Here is an 18,571-nt window from a genome sequence, read left to right as displayed (position 1 = left end):
TTAAATAATTACCAGAAAAATAAATGTTGGTCTGCATGAGACTAAAAAAAATTGTATTTGTATGATACCATATCCCTCAGAAATATCTAATTGAACTTAACAAGCAGGGAGCTAATTTGAAGTGCAGTCACAATAACTTGGCAAGCACTTTATACACTGCAGGATCCAAGGGAACAGCAATGAGTAGAATGACCAATTAATCTGGTCTTGCTGGTTGCATTTGATAGAAGAATTTTGCTCAGGGGTAAATCTTCCTAGATGTTCCTAAATCTTCTTAGCCTTGGTGAAGTAGTGTGATGGACTCTTTAATATCTGTCTGAATCTCTGCATCATTTGGAACTCCACACCTCTGGTATTCCAGTACTTTACTGAAGTTGAAATACTCGGTACACATTGGATTCCTGAAATCACCTGCAATTTTTTTTTGATTCAGAGTGTAATCAAGTAAACTGAAATGGAAGGTAAAACGCTAATATTAGGCTGATGACAAAGTTAAATTGAATCGACTAGAACGTGTAATTAATTGGCAGGGATCTAGGTAACTGCTGGCAGCCTGTTAGGTCAGAACAGGAATTTAAAAATATCCACAAAGTAAAACACTATCTGAATTTCTAGCAGTCTAGATTTTCCACTGTGAATTTTGTGATGAGGAGGTCTCAGGTTAATTTTCAATGAATGAAGCTGTTTCAAGGTTCAACTTTCAACTCACAGATTGGACTTTACCAAGTTATGCAGTTTTAATGCCTGCCAATTTAAATGCCTAGTCATAACTAAAATTAAAAATCAATTGCAATTTTCTGCTTTGCTTCCAGCATCTCCATGGGTTGATCTAACAAAGACTGCCAACAGGATCGACTTGTATGATGTTCGGAGAAGACCATGGTAAGTGCTGCTTCAGTGATGGGATGTGGGCATTTGGCAATGTCAGCATTTGTTGCCTGCCTGTGTTTGCTCTTGAGTGGTTTAACATACCTTTTCTCAGGGCAGTTAACCTTATTACTGAGGTCTGGAGTCATTTGTTGGCCAAAGCAGGTAAGGATGGCAGATTATCACCCCACAGGATTGTTAGTGAGCTAGATAGGTTTTTATTTGAATCAGTGATAATTGTCAGAGTCGCCATTACTTAGACTCTTTTATATTTTATAAATTAATATAAATTAAATCATCGGCTATACCCCAGTCCATTAGCCTTGGCCTCTGGTTTTGTCATCCATTGATGTCACAGCTACTGTTGTGAAATCACTTAATAACATAGATAGTAGCATTAATCATTGGCTTCCACCCCGGAGCACTGTATGCTATTTATAAAAAGGTGCAGGAAAGTAAAAAAATTGCTTGAGTTCATACAGTAGATCTAAAGAAAAGCAAGAAGTGACTCTCCATAGTTATCATATTACTATGATCTCAAGGGAGACCAGTAACGTTTATAAAGAATCCCAAACTCTCAGTTATTAACTGAACGAATTATGTCACAATACTTCATGTTTTTAAACTAAACTGTTTACAAGAGTTAAACAAAGTAAACAAAGCTACTAGCAACATTAAATTCCATAAATCATTTACATTATAAATTTTAAAGCCCACCATGACATGCCCCATTTTAATTTTATTTTGATCCACGAGTGTCCCCATACTTTATAGGATTTTGAAGTTTCCTCCACTTCTCCTGGAACCAAACCAAGGTGAGCTACAGCTTCCAGGCATTTATGTTAATTCTTATCATTGTGCCTGCTATTCTTGAAGGTGTGAGATTTCTTGGGACCCTTCTACGAGCATACTGTAACATGGCCAACTGCTTAAGCACGTTGTGATCATGAACACCCCAGCTTCAGGATAGGCCTCACCACTTTCTTGTTCACTGACTCCAGAATCAGAAAGTATCCACAGTTTCTAATATCTTCTTGCTGCTTGTCTATGGCTCCTGCCAGATTTCTTTCCTTTTGCTCATCTCAAAGCTACTTTGAGGATCCAGCACTAACTCCTGTTTTTTTGAGATATTGTACAGGTGAAACCCAACCATGCAAAAAGCTCCTTGTATCTATTTATCTGCATGGCAATATGGCCCACCTGGGCTGTCCCAGATAAAAATGTCCACTAACTTACTTTATCTGTAAAGAGTCACTTTAATTCTGGGGCCCAAAGATTTCTACCTCTTGAGACAAAAAATTACAGTCTCGACGGAGTTGCTGGCTCCTTTGTCGGGCTGACAAAAGACCATTTTTTGTTTATTGTTTCCCAATTTCAACTCTGACTTCTTCAAAAACAGCATAGGCTTTCCCAGTCTCCTAACCCAAATGCTTCTAATATCTTTCATCAAAAACGTATCTCTAAACTAAAAATTACACTCTTAAAGCATACAAATCTTGAATTTGCCTATTTTCACAACATTATTCATCATTCAGCCATAAAATTAAGAACAAAAAGAGTTTTTATTCACCTTGATATTCTGTTTCTCTTTTCAACAAATTGACAGTTTGAATGGACAGTTCTAAGTGCTGTTGGACATATTTGGTATAGATTGATAAGCAAATACTCAAATAATGAAAACAGGGAAGATCATAACTAACATGTACAGAGATAGGTGCTTACACAGTGTGCTATAGTATTGTTCACTGTCGTATTAAGTTCAGAAGCTGTGCCAAGCAAGTTTCCTTCATGCTTTAGAGACAGAAAAAAACTGCAGATGCTAGAATCCAAGATAGACAAGCAGGAGGCTGGAAGACCTCAGCAAGCCAGGCAGCATCTGGAGAAGAGTAGCAGTCAATGTTTCAGGTATTACCCTTCTTCAGGACTTCCCTGAGAAGGGCAATACCTGAAACATTGACTGTTCCTTTCCTCCAGATGCTGCCTGGCTTGCTGTGTTCTTCCAGCCTCCTGCTTGTCTTCCTTCACACTTTCATCAGCCGACAGAGTTTTCTGCGTGCCCTTGGCAGCAAATAAAAGGAAAGCACAAAGATATAATCATGGCAAAAACAGTGGATTTGATTTAATCTTTCAATTGATTAGTTAGTTGATGCAACTACAGTGCCACCTAAACATTTCCAACTCAATTACATCAAAATACTATGTGCTAAAAAGTTCTTTTTATTCACTCATGGGATGTGAAGGTCATTAGCTGGGCCAGCATTTATTATCCATCCCTAATTGCCCTTGAAAGGGTGGTGGGGAGCTGCCTTCTCAAACCACCGCTGTCCGTGTGTTGTCAATAGACCCACAAACCTGTTAGGGAGGGAATTCCAGGATCTTGACCCAGCTATACTGAAGGAATGGTGATATATTTTTAAGTCTGGATGAGTGACTTGGAAGAGAGTTTGCAGGTGGTGGTGATCCCATGTATCTATTGCCTTTTTTCTTCTATATAGTAGTTCTGATGGATTTGAAAAATATTGTCTAAGGAGCCGTGGTGAATTTCTACAGTGCATCTTGTGAATGGTACACACTGCTGCTACTATTTTCTGTGATGGAGGGTCTGGATATTTGTGGATGTGGTGCCAATCAAGTGTGCTGGATGGTGTCACACTGCTTGGGTGTTGTTGGAGCTGCACCATTCAGCCAAGTGGATAGTATTTCACCACACTCCTGACTTGTGTCTAGTTGATGATGGTCAGGCTTTGAGGAGTCAGCATACTGCAAGATTCCAAGCCTCTGACCTACTCCTGTAGTAATTGACTAGCAAGCCCAACCTAGTTTCTGATCAGTGGAACCCCCAGGATGTTGATAGTTGAGAATCCAGTGATAATGAGATCATTAAATGGCAAGGGGCTATGTTAGAATCTCTCTTGCTGGAGAAGATGATTGCCTGGCACTTCTTCTGTGGTGCAAATTTACCTTGCCAGTTGTCCTTGGAAGTTGTCCAGGTTTTGTGACATTTGTAAATGGGCTGTTTCAGCATTTGAGGAATCACAAGTGTTGCTAAACATTGTGTAATCATCTGCAAATGTCCCCTTTGCGATGGAGGGAAACTCTTTGCAGTATAAACTGGGAACATACCAGTTTTGACCCTGATCTTTGCTGGATGAAGTGATCTCTTTTGAGGTTATAGTATTCTTAGGCTAAAAGTGCTGAATGGGTTCTTTAAGGTCGAATCAAAATGAATACAAGAAGACACATTTACTTTGATATGAAGCAAATTTGGTAGCTTAATCTACTTCAGATAAATGCAAACTTTTGGGAGAATCTATTAGCTTAAACTACTTTAGACACATTCAACAAGCGAGTCTCCCTACCCTCCACTTGTCAGGGACTCCTGGTGGATGCTTGGCGTAGAACTCTGTCTCAGTTTCCAGGACCCCAGCTCGATGGTGAAAGGCCCCTCTGAGCTGGAAAATGTCCTCCATTTTAATGCTATTCTGATCCAGAAATTACGTGCTGCATTGTCATCTGAGTATTTTTCTTAAACATTCCTTTGTGGAAAAAGGTCTAAATGCCTCTATATCTTTGCACAACAGCCTGTTCCCAAGCCCAGCCAAGGTCAATGCAGTTACCTTCAAGTTAAAAACAGGTTGCTTTTATACTAAGATGGTAGGAACTGCCGATGCTGGAGAATTTGAGCAGCTGCTTGGCCTGCTGTGTTCATCCAGCTTCACACCCTGCCTTTATACTGAGCTTTTTTTTCATGTATTTTCCTTCCATTGCTTATTGCCACTCCAATTAAATTTTAAAAATCTGGTTTAGATATGTCATTTTTACACCTAATGAAACAGTGATGCCTAGGCTGTTTGGCATCTGACAATGATGAAATGGGGTAAGAATAACCTGAGACCTCAGGGCCTTCATGTTCTGGTAACATTTGTTCAGAAACAATGAAGAATGCTTCAGCCTCAACATTATTTTGACGCCAAATTAATGGGCTGTTATCTCTCTGTGGGAATGGCGATATAAATGACTTCCTTGGAAATGTAAGATTAATTTGCGATGAAAAATATTGTGTGTATTCCTGCCCTCCATGATTTTTTTAAATGTGGTATTGACTTTGTGTTCCCCAGTTAGAAAGTGGGACTGTTAACTTGTCAATTTCACCTTTGTTAACATCCATTAGCATGCAAGTTCCAACATGTCTTTAAATTTGTTCATGTGATGTAGCCATCACTGGCTAAGCCATGAATTATTTCCCACCCCTAATTTTCCAGCAGGCTAAGAGTCAGCCAGATTGTCCCTCAAGATAATAATATGGTTTGCGCTAACATGTGTGGATGGGTATCATTGACGAAGTATTTTCTGTTCTCCCATGTAGGGAAGCACACTGTAGATTCACCACCATTTCTTACTCTGTTTTTCTCATGCCTCCTGAAGACTGAACGAACAATTCTTCCTTTAAATAGCTTTATGATCAGCAGGTCATATTAGTTTATAGGGCTCCATCTTGCAGTCTCCTTCAGTCTATTTAGAATGGTAGCCAAATTGAAACAATGCAAGAATGTCAGTGAATTCTCTTGCTCTGTCTCAAGTTCCGTAGTTAGACTGTAAATTTGTCATATAGGAGGTTGCAGACACAATTGCTTTTTGTAATAGCATATATTTAAGCACTAGGAGTAGAATTAATATAAGCCTGGCAACAATTGCCTGAATCCTCATAACATGGTACAAAAAATAGCACCCTGTCCAGGGAGACCAAAATAGGGCAAAAATAAACAAAAAGGGCAAAAAATATTTTTGGCAATGGGAAAGTATAAAATGAAACTTTATAACTAAGAGATATAATGAAGGAATATCTGTCAATACAATGCTCAGTGCACTTTTTTTCTGCCAGTTTCTATGAGACTTGCGTGGATGAAATCTGCAGACATTACCTATTAATTAATACATTGCTCACAGCATACTAAGTTGTGAGTGTCAATCAAATATAATGAACAATGTACTTATGCCTCCTGAGAATATGTTGGCTTTCTGCCACAGTGTCATATTCTGTGTTTCAGAGCCACTCAATGGATGTTTTTTTTAACTTATATTTTGGATTTCTGTGAAGCCTAAAAATGGTGCTATAAATCTAATGCAAATTGAATGAGGATGTGGAGCATAATGCTCTACGTTTTAAGTCATTTTAATTACACAGTATGTTAGACCACATTCAAATGCCTACTGTGAAAAATATCACATTTAATTACAGTACTCAAATATAATTTTGAGTTATTTGATTAAACATCTTTTTTGAACCATTTTATATGCCTAAGTATTATCTTTGCTTCAGCAGTTTAAGAACTTAAAATTCTCAAGCAGTGGGACCAAAAATGCAATATAGGCAATAGTGACCTTTCATTATTGTTGGATCTAATATTAACTTAAATGGATAGTTAAGTATGATAGCAAAGTACGATATAGAGAAAAAATAGTAAATAGCAATTTGATGCATTTTTGAGATTTTGCAGTCAGCTTTGTTTTGTAATATGTTGTGAGTCATTGGGGCAAAAATATCTCTTTTATTTACTCGTGAGGCATGGATATCGCTGGCTCGGCCAGCATTTATTGAGCATCCCGAGCAGCCCTTGAGAAGGTCATGATGAGCTGCCTTCTTGAACCACTATAGTCCACTCTAAGATTCAGATGAAAGTTAGCTTCAACAGGAACTTGAAAGGAAAACTCTGAAACAATTAAACTGATCAGTGACATGCTTAATAAAATGTCTTAATTCTAGACTTGGTAGGTAAGCAGAAATTGTTGAGTAACGGTGAAAACAATTGCAAATAAGTGTTCGCCGAAGAGGGAAAGTTCAATTCTTTCCAAAGATTTTCAGTTTGGCTCTCAAACATACCTTGTAAGCATTGTATCCCCTTCTTTTCTAAGTGTAGTTTAGTCAATTGATGCAACAGCTTCAGTGTTCACAGTAAGTAGGTTATTTTAACCATGTTCTGTAGCAAACGGGGGAACTGAGGGGTACATTCCACTAGCATTCTGTTGATGTGTGTGCACTACTGGATTTGTACTGGGGATAAGGCTAAGAGAAATAAAGGCGTAGTCAACTGTTGCATTGACACACACAAAGCTGAGACTGCTTGAATTAGCTACGGGTCATGAGCAGCACTTTTGAATATGTCACCTCCTCCAGACTCACCTCATAGCTGCATCTTTCTGACTGACAACTATGATGTTCCAAGAAAGAGAGAGTGTCCAGGAAGTAAAGACCTACTTTCACTCAGTAATTATCGTCTTTTCATTGCAGTGAACCAATAATCTGCTTCTGCATTATTGGTAGCACTAATAATAATCAAATCTATTTGACAGTAACAAGTAATCAAGCTTGTACTAGAAGTGCTTCTTTGGAGATTGCATTGCATTGGTTTTAACTATAATTATCTTTGAAATTTAATTTAAATGTTTATACCATGGCAAAATGAACTGACTTCTTGACACCCTAGACAGGGTTGTTAAAGAGTGATGATAGCTGATATGATACAGACATTGAGAGTCTGCAGAAAATGTTACTGAACACTCACAAGAAGGTCAGACACATTTGTCTGAAATTCCCAGCTTAGATATTGAGATTTTTGTTTCTATTAAATTATATTTAAGTGACACAAAGAACATAATGGTACAAAGGCAATTATTGCTGTTTATAACTTCACCAAAATTAACAATTTAAAAATTTAGCAATGAAGAACCAAGTGTATTTTCTGTTGGATAAAATCCTGCAGGAGCGAATTAATACCCACTTGGAAAGGCATGGGTTAATTACGTATAGTCAAAATGGCGTTGTCAGAGAGAGGTCATGCCTGAGAGATTTGTTAGAATTCTTTGAAAATGTGATCAAGTTGTGGACTGGGGAAGTTCAGTTGATGTAGTTTATATAGATTTTAGCAACACTTTTGACAAGGTCCCACATAGGAGACTGGTTGGGAAGGTTAAAGCAATGGAACTGAGGGAACCTTGGTGAGATGAATCAGAAACTGGTTTAGTAATAAGACACAAACAGCAGTGGTAGAAGTGATAATGGGAACTGCAGATGGAGATGCTGCTGGGCCTGCTGTGTTCATCCAGCCTCACATTTCATTATCCAGCAGTGGTAGAAGGCTGTTTAAGTGACTGGAGGCCTGTGTCCAGCAATTTAGCACAAGGATCACTACTAGGACACTTATCGTTTGTTATGTACATTTATTATTTAGATGAAAATGTGGGAGGAATATTAAGCAAATTTGCAGACCACACCAAGACTGGGAGAGTATCATTAGCATAGAAAATGCTTTTAGGTAAAGGAAGATATAATAGGTTGGGCAGACCAGTGGCAGATATTAATTAACCCCGGTATGTGTGACATGATGCACTTTGGAAGAAGAACCTAGATGAGGGAGCATTTAATGAATGGCAGGACAATAGGTAGCTTAGAGAAGCAGGGGGTTGACAGAGCATGTGATAGAACAGTTAAGAAGGCATATGAGACACTTGCTTTCATCAGTCATGGCATAGAGTATAAGAGCAAGGGGGTAATGTTGGAATTGTACAGAGCATTGATGGGACCACAGCTGGACATATTGTGTGCAGTTCCAGTCACCTCACTACAGGAAGAATGTGCTGGCAGTAGAAGAGGTACAGAGGAGGTTCACTAGCATCTGCCTGAGATGGAGAAGTTGAACAATAAGGAGAGACTAGTTAAGCTTGGATTGTTTTCTTTAGAGCAGAGAAGGCTGATGGGGGACGTGGTCGAGCTGGATAAAATTATGAGGGGTATGGACAGAGTGAATAGAGATCAGCTGTTCCCCTTGTCAGAGGGGGCAATCACGAGAGTGCTTGGTTTTAGAGTAACGTGTTAGAGATTCCGAGAGAATTTGAAAAGATATTTTCACTCAGTAGGTGGCAAGAATCTGGAATACCTTTCCTGGGAAGGTAGTGAATGCCGAAAGCTTTACAACCTTTAACAAATATTTGGATGAGCACTTCATATAGCGTAGCATTCAAGGATATGGGACAAGTGCTGGAAACTGGGATTAGCAAACTTATAGTGGTCATTATGATGGTGCAGACTCAGTGGGCCAAAGGGCCTTTTCTGAGTGGTATGAATCTATGAATTGAAGTTGTTCTGGCCGCACTGTTTTATGCAGCACAACTGATTCCTCCCACCTTTCTCCTTCGCATCTCAGTTGCATGGTTGCATGGCCCATGGTTGAATGAACCCTTCCAAAAGGAATCCCATGACTTGTTAGAACTAGACCATTCACAACAATCAGCCCATAAGTAAGTTTTACCCCAATGTCTTAACTAAACAACTGAACCCTCATCCATTTCATCACCTCACTGGCACCCTACACTAGCTGAGCTTTGACCCAGTAGCTCAGCTACCTAGCATTCATGCCTGCAGGGTTAATGTTGGAGAAGTATTGCTTTTAGTATTGGTATATTTCCACAGATGTTTTACTTTTTTGGGCAATTTATGGTTCTGTATCTGCATGCACCCCCACCATATGGCAAAGTGAAGGATTACTGTGTTCCTACCACTGATGAAGCTCAGAGATTTTAATCATGCTTAAATTGTAGAGCAGTTACAAGTTGGTATCAGAGCTGAGTCAGTTAAGTTCCATTCATGCTAAATCTTTATGATTTTCACAGTTGTTCAGTTAGACATTATAGGACGTAGCTAACTATACTTTGTGCCTCAAAAGTAAATGATCAGATTAAAACTGCAAAATTGCACAATTTTTCTTCATGTATTCAAGAGATCTAAGCACCATTGACTAAGCTAGCATTTGTTACCCATCATTCATTGCCATTGAGATGGTGCAAGTGAGCAGCCATATTGAACTGCTGCAGTCTATTTGGTGTGGGCAGACTCATAGTGCTATTAGAAAAGGAGTTTCAAGATTTTGACTCAGTGAGCATGAAGGAACAGTGATTATTTTCAAGTCAAGATGGTGTGTGACTTGGAGGGGAATGTGCAAGTGGCCGTACTCCAGTTTATTTACAGCCCTTGCACTTCTAAATGCCACATTTGGAGGGCACTGTCAAAGCTTTGGTGAGTTGCGGTAATGCATCTTGTAGATGGGACACATTTCTGCCACTGGGCATTGGTGGTGAAGGAAGTAAATGTTGAAGGTTGTGATCGGAGTGCTCATCAAGCAGGCTGCTTTGCTCTGGGGGTGTTGAGCTTCCTCAGTTTTGTTGAAGCTGCACTCATCCAAGTAAATGCAAAGTATTTCTTGCTTTACAGATAGTTACCAGGCTTTGGGGAGTCTGGAGATGAGGTGACCATTTCAGAATTATTTGCTTCTGACCAGTTTCTGGTCAATGGAAGCCCACAAAATGTTGATAGTGGAGGATTCTGTAATGGTAATACCATTAAATGTTAATGGCATGTTTAAAATATCACTTATTGGAAATAATCATAGTCCTGGTGCTTGTGTGGTGTGAATATTACTTGCTAGTCTGAATATTGTCCAGACCTTGCTGCACACAGACACACTGCTTCAGTATCAGACAAGTTACAATTGATGCTAAACATTGTGAAATCATCAATGAATATCTCCACGTCTAAACTTGTGTTAGTGATGATTGTTGATGAAGCAGTAGATAGTTGGGACTGCAGTGCTACCCTGAGGAACTAGGTAGGGGGAAAGACAGAGGTACAGTGGAAAAGTCACTGATGATAATTCAGGAACCCAGGCTACGTATCTGAGGCCATTAATTCATACTGCACCATGGAATTGAAATTCATGTAATAAAAAAACAAGAATGTGAACCTAGCTTTGATGATAGTGACAATGACCATTGTTGTATATTAATGTAAAAACCCATCTGGTTCACTAATGTATTTTAGGGAAGGAAATCTGCCACCGTTACCTGGTCTGGCCTATATGGTCAGACCCACTACAATCTGGTTGATTTTTAACAGTCTTCTTTAATGGCCTAGTACCTACTTAGTTCAAAGACAATTAGGGATAAGGAATAAATACTTTTCCATAGATGTTCTTGTCTTTTGAAAGAAAAGATAAAACTCCTGCAGCAATGCTCTAGAAGTAAGATAGAGTCATACAGCATAAAAATACACCCTAGCCTAACTCATCCATGCCAACCAAGATTCCCAAAATAAATTAGTAAACCACATGTAAACCATCCTCTGTGTGAAAAAAATTGCCTCTTAGGTTCCTTTTAAAACGTTCTCATCTTAAAAATATGACCCCACCCTAAGGAAAAGACATTTGCTATTCACCTTATCTGTACCCCTCATGACTTTATAAACCACTACAATGTCAGCCCTCAACCTCCGACGCTCCAGTGAAAAATGTCCCGGCCTATTCATCCTCTCCTTAAAACTCAAACTCTCCAGTGCTGGAAAGATGCTGGTAAATCTTTTCTGAACCCTCATCAATTTAATAATATCCTTCCTTGACAGACTAGAACTGTCCAAGCACTTCAAAAGTGGCCTCACCAACATTCTGTACAATCTCAACATGACATCCCAATTCCGACACCAGTGGCCTGAGCAATGAAGGCAAGCGTGCTAAATACCTTCTTAACCATCCTGTCTACCTGTGACGCAACTTTTCAAAAATCCCTGAACCCCTAGGTCTGTATGTTCGACAACACTCCCCATTGAACAACAATCACAACCATCATCCTTTCTAGTATATGTCACTCCAACCACTCCATATGTTACTGCTGATTGCTATTGACGTAAACTAAACCTTCAATTCCATCATCATATTTTAAGAGCCCCTGTGAAAGCCAATCCTCCTGGTGTGTCTCCAACTCTGGCCTCACCTCCTGCTTGCATACCTGTCTTTTTACCATGCTGTATACCTCCAGCTATGCTGCATACCCCTTGGCCGGTAAATAATATTCTGTGAATCATGTACCAGAACACCTAATGCCCTTTTCAAGTTTAGTTTCCTGTCTATTTCTGTGGAATCAGCATTTTTAAGAAATAACAAATTTGGTCCCTCCATTCAAACAATTCATATAAATTGTGTATAGTCAAGGCCCCAGCCCTGATCCCTGTCTCACATCCCATTTTATCAATATGAAAATTATCCATTTGTCCCAACACTCTGTTCTCTGTTGACTAATCAATCCTCTATCCATGGTAGTGTATCACCAACTACGCCATAAGCTCTTATTTTGCATAAAAACCTTCGAGGTGGCACCTAAACAAATGTCTTCAGGAAAACTATGTAAAGCTTTTCCATGAGCGCCTGTTTGTACACATTTCTTATTTTTCTCTCAAAGAAATTCAATAAATTAGTCGAGCATGAGTTGTCTTCCACAAAGCCATGTAGACTGTGCCTGATTGCCTTGCAATTTTCCAAGTGCCCAGTTATAACCTCCTACACAATCTACTAACAATTTTCCTATGCCAAATGTTAAGCATCCTATCTGCCTCCTTTCTTGAATTGAGGAGTCATACTTGCTATTTTGTAATCTGGTTGGAACTTTCCAGAATGTAGGTAAGTTTGAAAAATTAAAACCAATGTTTCCAGCCTTGTCTCGGCTTGAAGTTCAAATACTGCATCACTTTGAGCTTGACTTGGAGTGTAAATTTATACTGAAAAATCTAAGATTTTTCAATTATTCACAGATTGATGTCTTGCTTCATGGATCTCAGTTTTCCTAAGTAAAAAAAATTAAAATTTGCAGTTCCTTGTTTAGAGGATCACTATCAAACCTAGTAAGCCAGAAATTTAAAATATGCATCTATTAACTTGTCCAGCATGCATCTCAATTTTTAGCAATTAAAACTGAAATTACAGTTCTCAGTCCCTAATTTAGCCAGATAAATGAGATATATAAAAGAATAGTTACATTATATAAGCATCCTGTGTAAAATTAGACCAGATGGCTTCTTTAAGAATACATTTTATCATTGTAGCTCAGTAGCACATCCAGGAGCACTTAGCACAGAAGTGTGATATTGAATTCCATTAGTTGAAATTAAGGCACACTTCTAAGAAAATAATGGGCAATTTATACAGGGAGATGCCAGTAGAGATGTAGATGGTTGAATTTTGACCTAATGATGCTCGATTTTATTTTGAGAGTTTCGTGTCGAAACATCCATTTCAATAACTGCATCTACATCTGCAACATAACACTTTGTATAAAACATCAGGTCAGCTTGAGCTACTCAATCCCTTCAATTTCAGCTTAACTTCTCTGTGGGAATTCTGTTCACCTGGCATTCATGGGAGATAACATGGATTGCTGCAAACACTGGCATTTAACCCCGTTTTAAATGAAACGAAAGCTCATTGTTGTTAATTATATTTTGGACTTCTGCAATGTCAAGTTTTGGTTTTAATTTCCAGTTACATAGTTGCAATGAAGCACTGCAGATGAGTGCAATTTATATTAATAGAATTAAATCTTCCTTTTTTCAAGAAGGTAATTTAAATGCTATTCTTGCTCCTCCTGAGATGCTGCAATACAATTTCTGGGGCAGTGTAAGCAAACCACCAATCTTACTCATTCTTTGCTGATTTTTGTGGGTTTGGACTGGGGGGAGTGGGAAAATTTATACTTCCCCTATTTGAGTATACTGACATTTTCCAATGAGCTTTCAAAATAGATTTGGGCTCAAACAACTTTTTTTTTGTTTAAGGCTGTAACTTCTTCCCTAACGGACATTAGTGAACCAGATAAGTTTCAAGATCAGAAGAATACTTTATGTCTATCCACAGTCTTGGCCTCCTCACTCCTGATTACCACCACCTGTGCCCCTTGGCAGCATGGTGGCTGAGTGTTTAGCACAATTGCCTCACAGCACCAGGGATCTGGGTTTGATTCCACCCTTGGGCAACTGTCTGTGTGGAGTTTGCAGATTTCCCCCGTGTCTGCATAGATTTCCTTTGGCCGTTCTGATTTCCTTCCACAGTCCAGAGTTGTGCAGGTTAAGGTGGATTCGCCATGCTAAATTGCCCCGTAGTGTCCAAGGATGTGCAGGCTAGGTGGGACAGCCATGGGAAATACAGAGTTACAAGGACAGGGTGGGGATAGGGGGTGGTGTGGTCTAGATGTGATGCTCTTTGGACTCAATGGGCTGAATAGCCTGCTTCCACACTGTAGGGATTCCATGATTCTATTCTATTAAACTCCTTCCCTGCAACTTAATTTATCGCTGCCCAGTTTTCTGCCATCTGGAAGTCTTTTCCCACCTAGTTCAGGGGCAAGTTAGTGGGGTGGGGGGAGTGGGTGGGGGGTGGGGAGCAGGGCATGGGGTGGGTGGTGTGGAGGGTGAAGATAGAAGTGAAGCCCGGGAGTTCAAATTGCCTCAGCCTTTACTTGCTGTGGTCGGGACTGATTAACCCAATGAAACCTAAACAGATAAATAGAAAGCGGGACATAACACCAGTGCTTCATCAGAAGGTCACTGATGATGTTACCTAGAATGGTGATGAAACGTCTGAAAGCTAACCTTCCAGCTCAGCGAGCAAACTCACATCCAGAACCTCAACCTGAACTACAAATCTTCTCAAAACTCGCTATTATCCTCAGTTCATCCTTTCCACCTGTTTGCTGATTAAAATGAAGATTCTGAGCCAGAACAATTTCCTCATCTTCTGATTCAGATTGCAACTTTCCCCTATGTGACCAAACCAGTCCAGGTGTTTATATTCTGATTGCATTGTGAATGGTTTAAATTCCATTTATTAGAGCAACATTTAAGGTTTTCCGATTCATTTTTGTTTTGAGGAAATTGCATTCCTTTGATTTGCTAACTCTCCCCATCCACATTCTTCTTTATTTTATGATATTGCAAATTGAACTGCGTGAGACACAAATCAATGTGTAATTGAGAATTTTGAGAGTGGGAATTCAGTTTAGAGAGGGCTGTGGGTGTTACTCTAGGTACTTGTGATGGTTTAACTAACCTTGAGGCTGTTAGTATTTAACATCTTTGGTTATTTATTGCTTGGTGCCGTTTGCTACTTACAATGAAAGAAGTACAAAATAATTATCGACTAAATATCAACTAAGATATAGCAAAGTAGATACTGAATGGGGACTGAAAAATTCAGGAAGCTTTCTCATGTTTTTGATCTCAACATTCATTAGAATGACTGAATCCTGTATTTCATTCTCTAACCTTCTTGCCAATCACGTTGGCGGTAGTTTGCTGACATATGTCTAGAAATCTTGATTAAATTTACAAAGTATGTGCTATGTGTTTGAGTGCTCTGCACATATTTGGCTACGGTAGATATCACGGTCTCAATTTTTTATGACTCAGAGACATTTAGCTGGAGAAGGAGTGAAGGACACTCTGATATGCAGGACAGTGCAGTAATTTACTCGGACTGAGTCAGGCATTTGAGAGTTGCAGGATCAAAATGGGGTCAATGTCACTGATAATGTGTAAGGAAAACTCAGGTGTGATGGAGAATAAGAGTCTGTGGAATTTAACCCTTTCTCCCAGCATGCACAATCTGTTATCTGCCTGTGAAGATAGGATCATGGCTGATAGAAGGACAACCGTAACATTAACTGTGGCACTTTAGAGCAGGAGGTGGTTCGAAGGAGCAAACACAAAACTTAATATAGAAGTTGTGATAGATTCGGTAATGAATCTGGTCATTGGTATCTTTTGTAAGTAGGACCTAGAGTCCCATGTAATACGTTGCCTAACTAGCACCAGGATGAAGGAATTGCAAATCACCTTGAAAGAGTATTGGAAAGAGAGTTGAAGGAGTCAGTCATTCTGATGCATGTTGAGACCAAAAGGATAGGAATAAGCAAGCAACAGATCCTGTTCAGAAAGTAGCACGGAGCAACAGTGGAATTAAATATCTGCCTCAAAGGTTTTAATCTCTGTCATATTCCAGAGCCAAGTTAAATTTAACATTGCGATGAACAGATCACATTTCACTGAAGAAATAGAACCATGATGGGAAAGAACTGTAATATTGGATCTGGACTGGGACTAGAGTCCAAGCAGAAAAAGGAACAGGGCCACTAACTGAGAAAACAGGACAACAGAATTCTTTCTGGATGATGAAAAATTAGAAACAGTTGAATCCAACGACATATGGACAACTATGTGCATAATTCTTTGAAATGGGAAGGATGGGTTTATAGAAAACAGTTATGAAGACAATGGAATGTTAACCACTCTATCAGAAGCAGTTGAATGCAAAGGGGTGCAAGTTTTACTTCTGCTATAAAAAATGTTTAAAAATTCATTCATGGAATGTGGCCATCACTGGTTGGGACAGCATTTCCTGTTCGTGCTGAGTTGCCTTTGGTGGTGGTGAGCTGCCTTCTTGAACCCCTGTAGTCCAGTTGGCGTAGGTCCACCCTCAGAAACCTTTAGTGGAACTGATCAGGTAAATAAAGAGAAACTATTTCCACTAGTAAAATGTTTAGGACTGTGGACAGAGTCTCAAATTTAGAGCAGGCCTTTCAGGACTGAAGTCAGAAAACACTTGCACACAAAGCTCTGTATAACAAAAGACTTGGTCAGTTGTGAATAATAAAACCAATATTGATAGGTTTATGTTAACTGAATGTAAAATTAAGAGATATGGGGCAAAGGGGCAATATGAATTTAGATCAGAGATTAGTGATGATCTAAATTCATTGGAAAAGGCTTGAGGCCTGAATGATGTCATTCTTTTTCTATCCTTCTATGATGTCAGACCTGTTATTTAGTTTCAGCAATTAATGACCTGAAACGTTGTGCTTTAACATTGGAAAGAGAGACCATGTCATGCTGTCTAAAGTGGCAGCAGTAACACACTAGACCTTATTCTTCAGTGAACTGCTATGGACGTGCTTCCACCATGTGATTCAATCTTCTGATTGAAGCTTTAAAACTTTCTTTGATTCCCCATTCCTTCATTGATTGCAGTTAAATAGGATAACTTTAATTTTATTGATATAATTTGCTTTAAGCCATTGTGCTAAAAGCCTTCTTTGTGCATTACAGATCTTTCTTATCTAATGAAGGAAAATTGTGCTATCTGTACAAAATATGCAAATTATTGTGAGTTATACCTGAATAGACTTCTAAGGAGCCAAAATTACCCTCAGCACTCTATATTTTTTAAATGACTTAGTTAATGCACTGTTGTAGAATTCTTATGTGTGCTATTTTTAGAAAGGATATGATCCAACTTGGTGTACATAACCATTTTAAAGGAGTACGTTCACCCACAGTGCAAAATTAATGCTGATAATCTGTCCCCCCCCCTAACATTTTTAAACAAAATAGAAAAATCACAATGTTTTAGAAATTTTGTATTTGTTTAAGAAGATTGAATCTTTTAACCTGGGCATGTACTTTTCTTATAAATCTATTGATTTGCCCCTGCCATATTGTCTCTTCAAAAGTCATTGTTAAGTGTCTATTTAGTTCATTTGAAAGTTCACATGAAATCTTACATTCAGTTAAATGAACCCTGGATGAACACAGCCAGTCAGGCAGCATCAGAGGAGTAGGGGAGTCGATGATTTGGGTTGGGACTCTTCATCAGGACTCAATGAGATGTAGCTCGAGAGTTGACCCAAAACATCAACTGAATAAAAACCAAAAGAGCTGCCGATGCTCTAAATCAGGAACAAAAGCAAAGTTGCTCAGCAGGTCTGGCAGCATCTGTGGAGGAGAAAACAGAGTTAACATTGCGGGCCCGGTGACTCTTCCTCAAAACATCAACTGTTCTGCTCCTCTGATGCTGCCTGACCTGCTGTGTTCCTCCAGCTCCACATTGTGTTGACCCAGTCTCTGTCATACATCACCACCAGTTGACATGCATGGCTTTGCTATACACAGATGGGCACCTGACAATAGACATTTCCACCTGGGTTTTCTTTCGTTTTCTTTTGGCTTTCAAGGCATATTTTCTTCAATGCCATTTTACCTGACATTCTCCTCTATTTTGCTGCTTTGTTAGGCTTCTCAAATGTGTTTTTCACAAACTCCATTCAATTCCATTTTTCTTGTTAATAGTTTCTTCTCTTGAAACCTAAAGTTAATCTTGCTTTTCTTTCTTAGTACTTCGAGACTATTCTCCTTTCTATAATTTGCAGACTTTTAAAAACTCAGGTTTGAGGAAATTGAAGAACCACTTTTTAACTACATGTTAGTTTCTCTTCAAATCATCTCGTGCAGTTCCTCAGCATTGAGGATTATTTGCTTCCAAACTGGTTTATGTGTTCTGAGAAGGCTGATGTATTCAATGTGCAATCTGCAGAATCTGCCAAACGTTCGGTACATAATCCTTGAAGGCTTTGTTATGTGAGGTGTTTGGAGATTCATGCATTATCCCCCCACACATTTCAACAAAGTCTTTCAAAGTGTTCAGCATCTTCCTGAGTCAACCTTCTCCATTTCAGTTGCTCACAACCAGGCTTCCCCACGAGTTGGCAGCAATGTTTCACCCCTTCAGGAATGCTTTGAGGACAACCCTCAAGTGTTTCTCAGATTTTATTCTGACTGAGGCTGTAATTGAGTTTGGAGCTGAACAGATGCTTCAGGAGCCTGATCTCAGGTATGTCATTGATACATCCCATCCTGCAGAACTGTTTAAAAGTAACTCACACCTTGAAGCTAACTGTGTTAGCTTGGTTAAGAACTCTGGATGGGGTCTTTTTTCCAGATTTCGAGGATGTTGCAAAAGTGCGGCTAACGGGATTTTTCCAGTGCTCTAAGGTGTCTGCT

The 18,571-nt window shown here is 39.2% G+C and overlaps 1 protein-coding gene across 10 annotated transcripts in view; it reads left to right on the top strand.

Moving 5' to 3' along the window:
• The window catches only part of LOC125463260 (voltage-dependent calcium channel subunit alpha-2/delta-1), a 617,517-nt gene that overhangs the window by 393,517 nt on the left and 205,429 nt on the right, over positions 1-18,571 (top strand). For all 10 annotated transcript variants that reach the window (XM_059654605.1, XM_059654607.1, XM_048554305.2 and 7 more), the window contains one exon: positions 813-882. In XM_059654605.1, coding sequence (XP_059510588.1) covers positions 813-882 — 70 coding nt within the window. The remainder of the gene's footprint in view (positions 1-812; positions 883-18,571) is intronic.

This window comes from Stegostoma tigrinum, chromosome 25, assembly GCF_030684315.1.
Source record: "Stegostoma tigrinum isolate sSteTig4 chromosome 25, sSteTig4.hap1, whole genome shotgun sequence".
In the NCBI taxonomy this organism is placed as follows: Eukaryota; Metazoa; Chordata; class Chondrichthyes; order Orectolobiformes; family Stegostomatidae; genus Stegostoma; species Stegostoma tigrinum.
The sequence above is the reverse complement of the archived record's forward strand: the minus strand, read 5'-3'. Positions and strand labels throughout refer to the sequence as shown.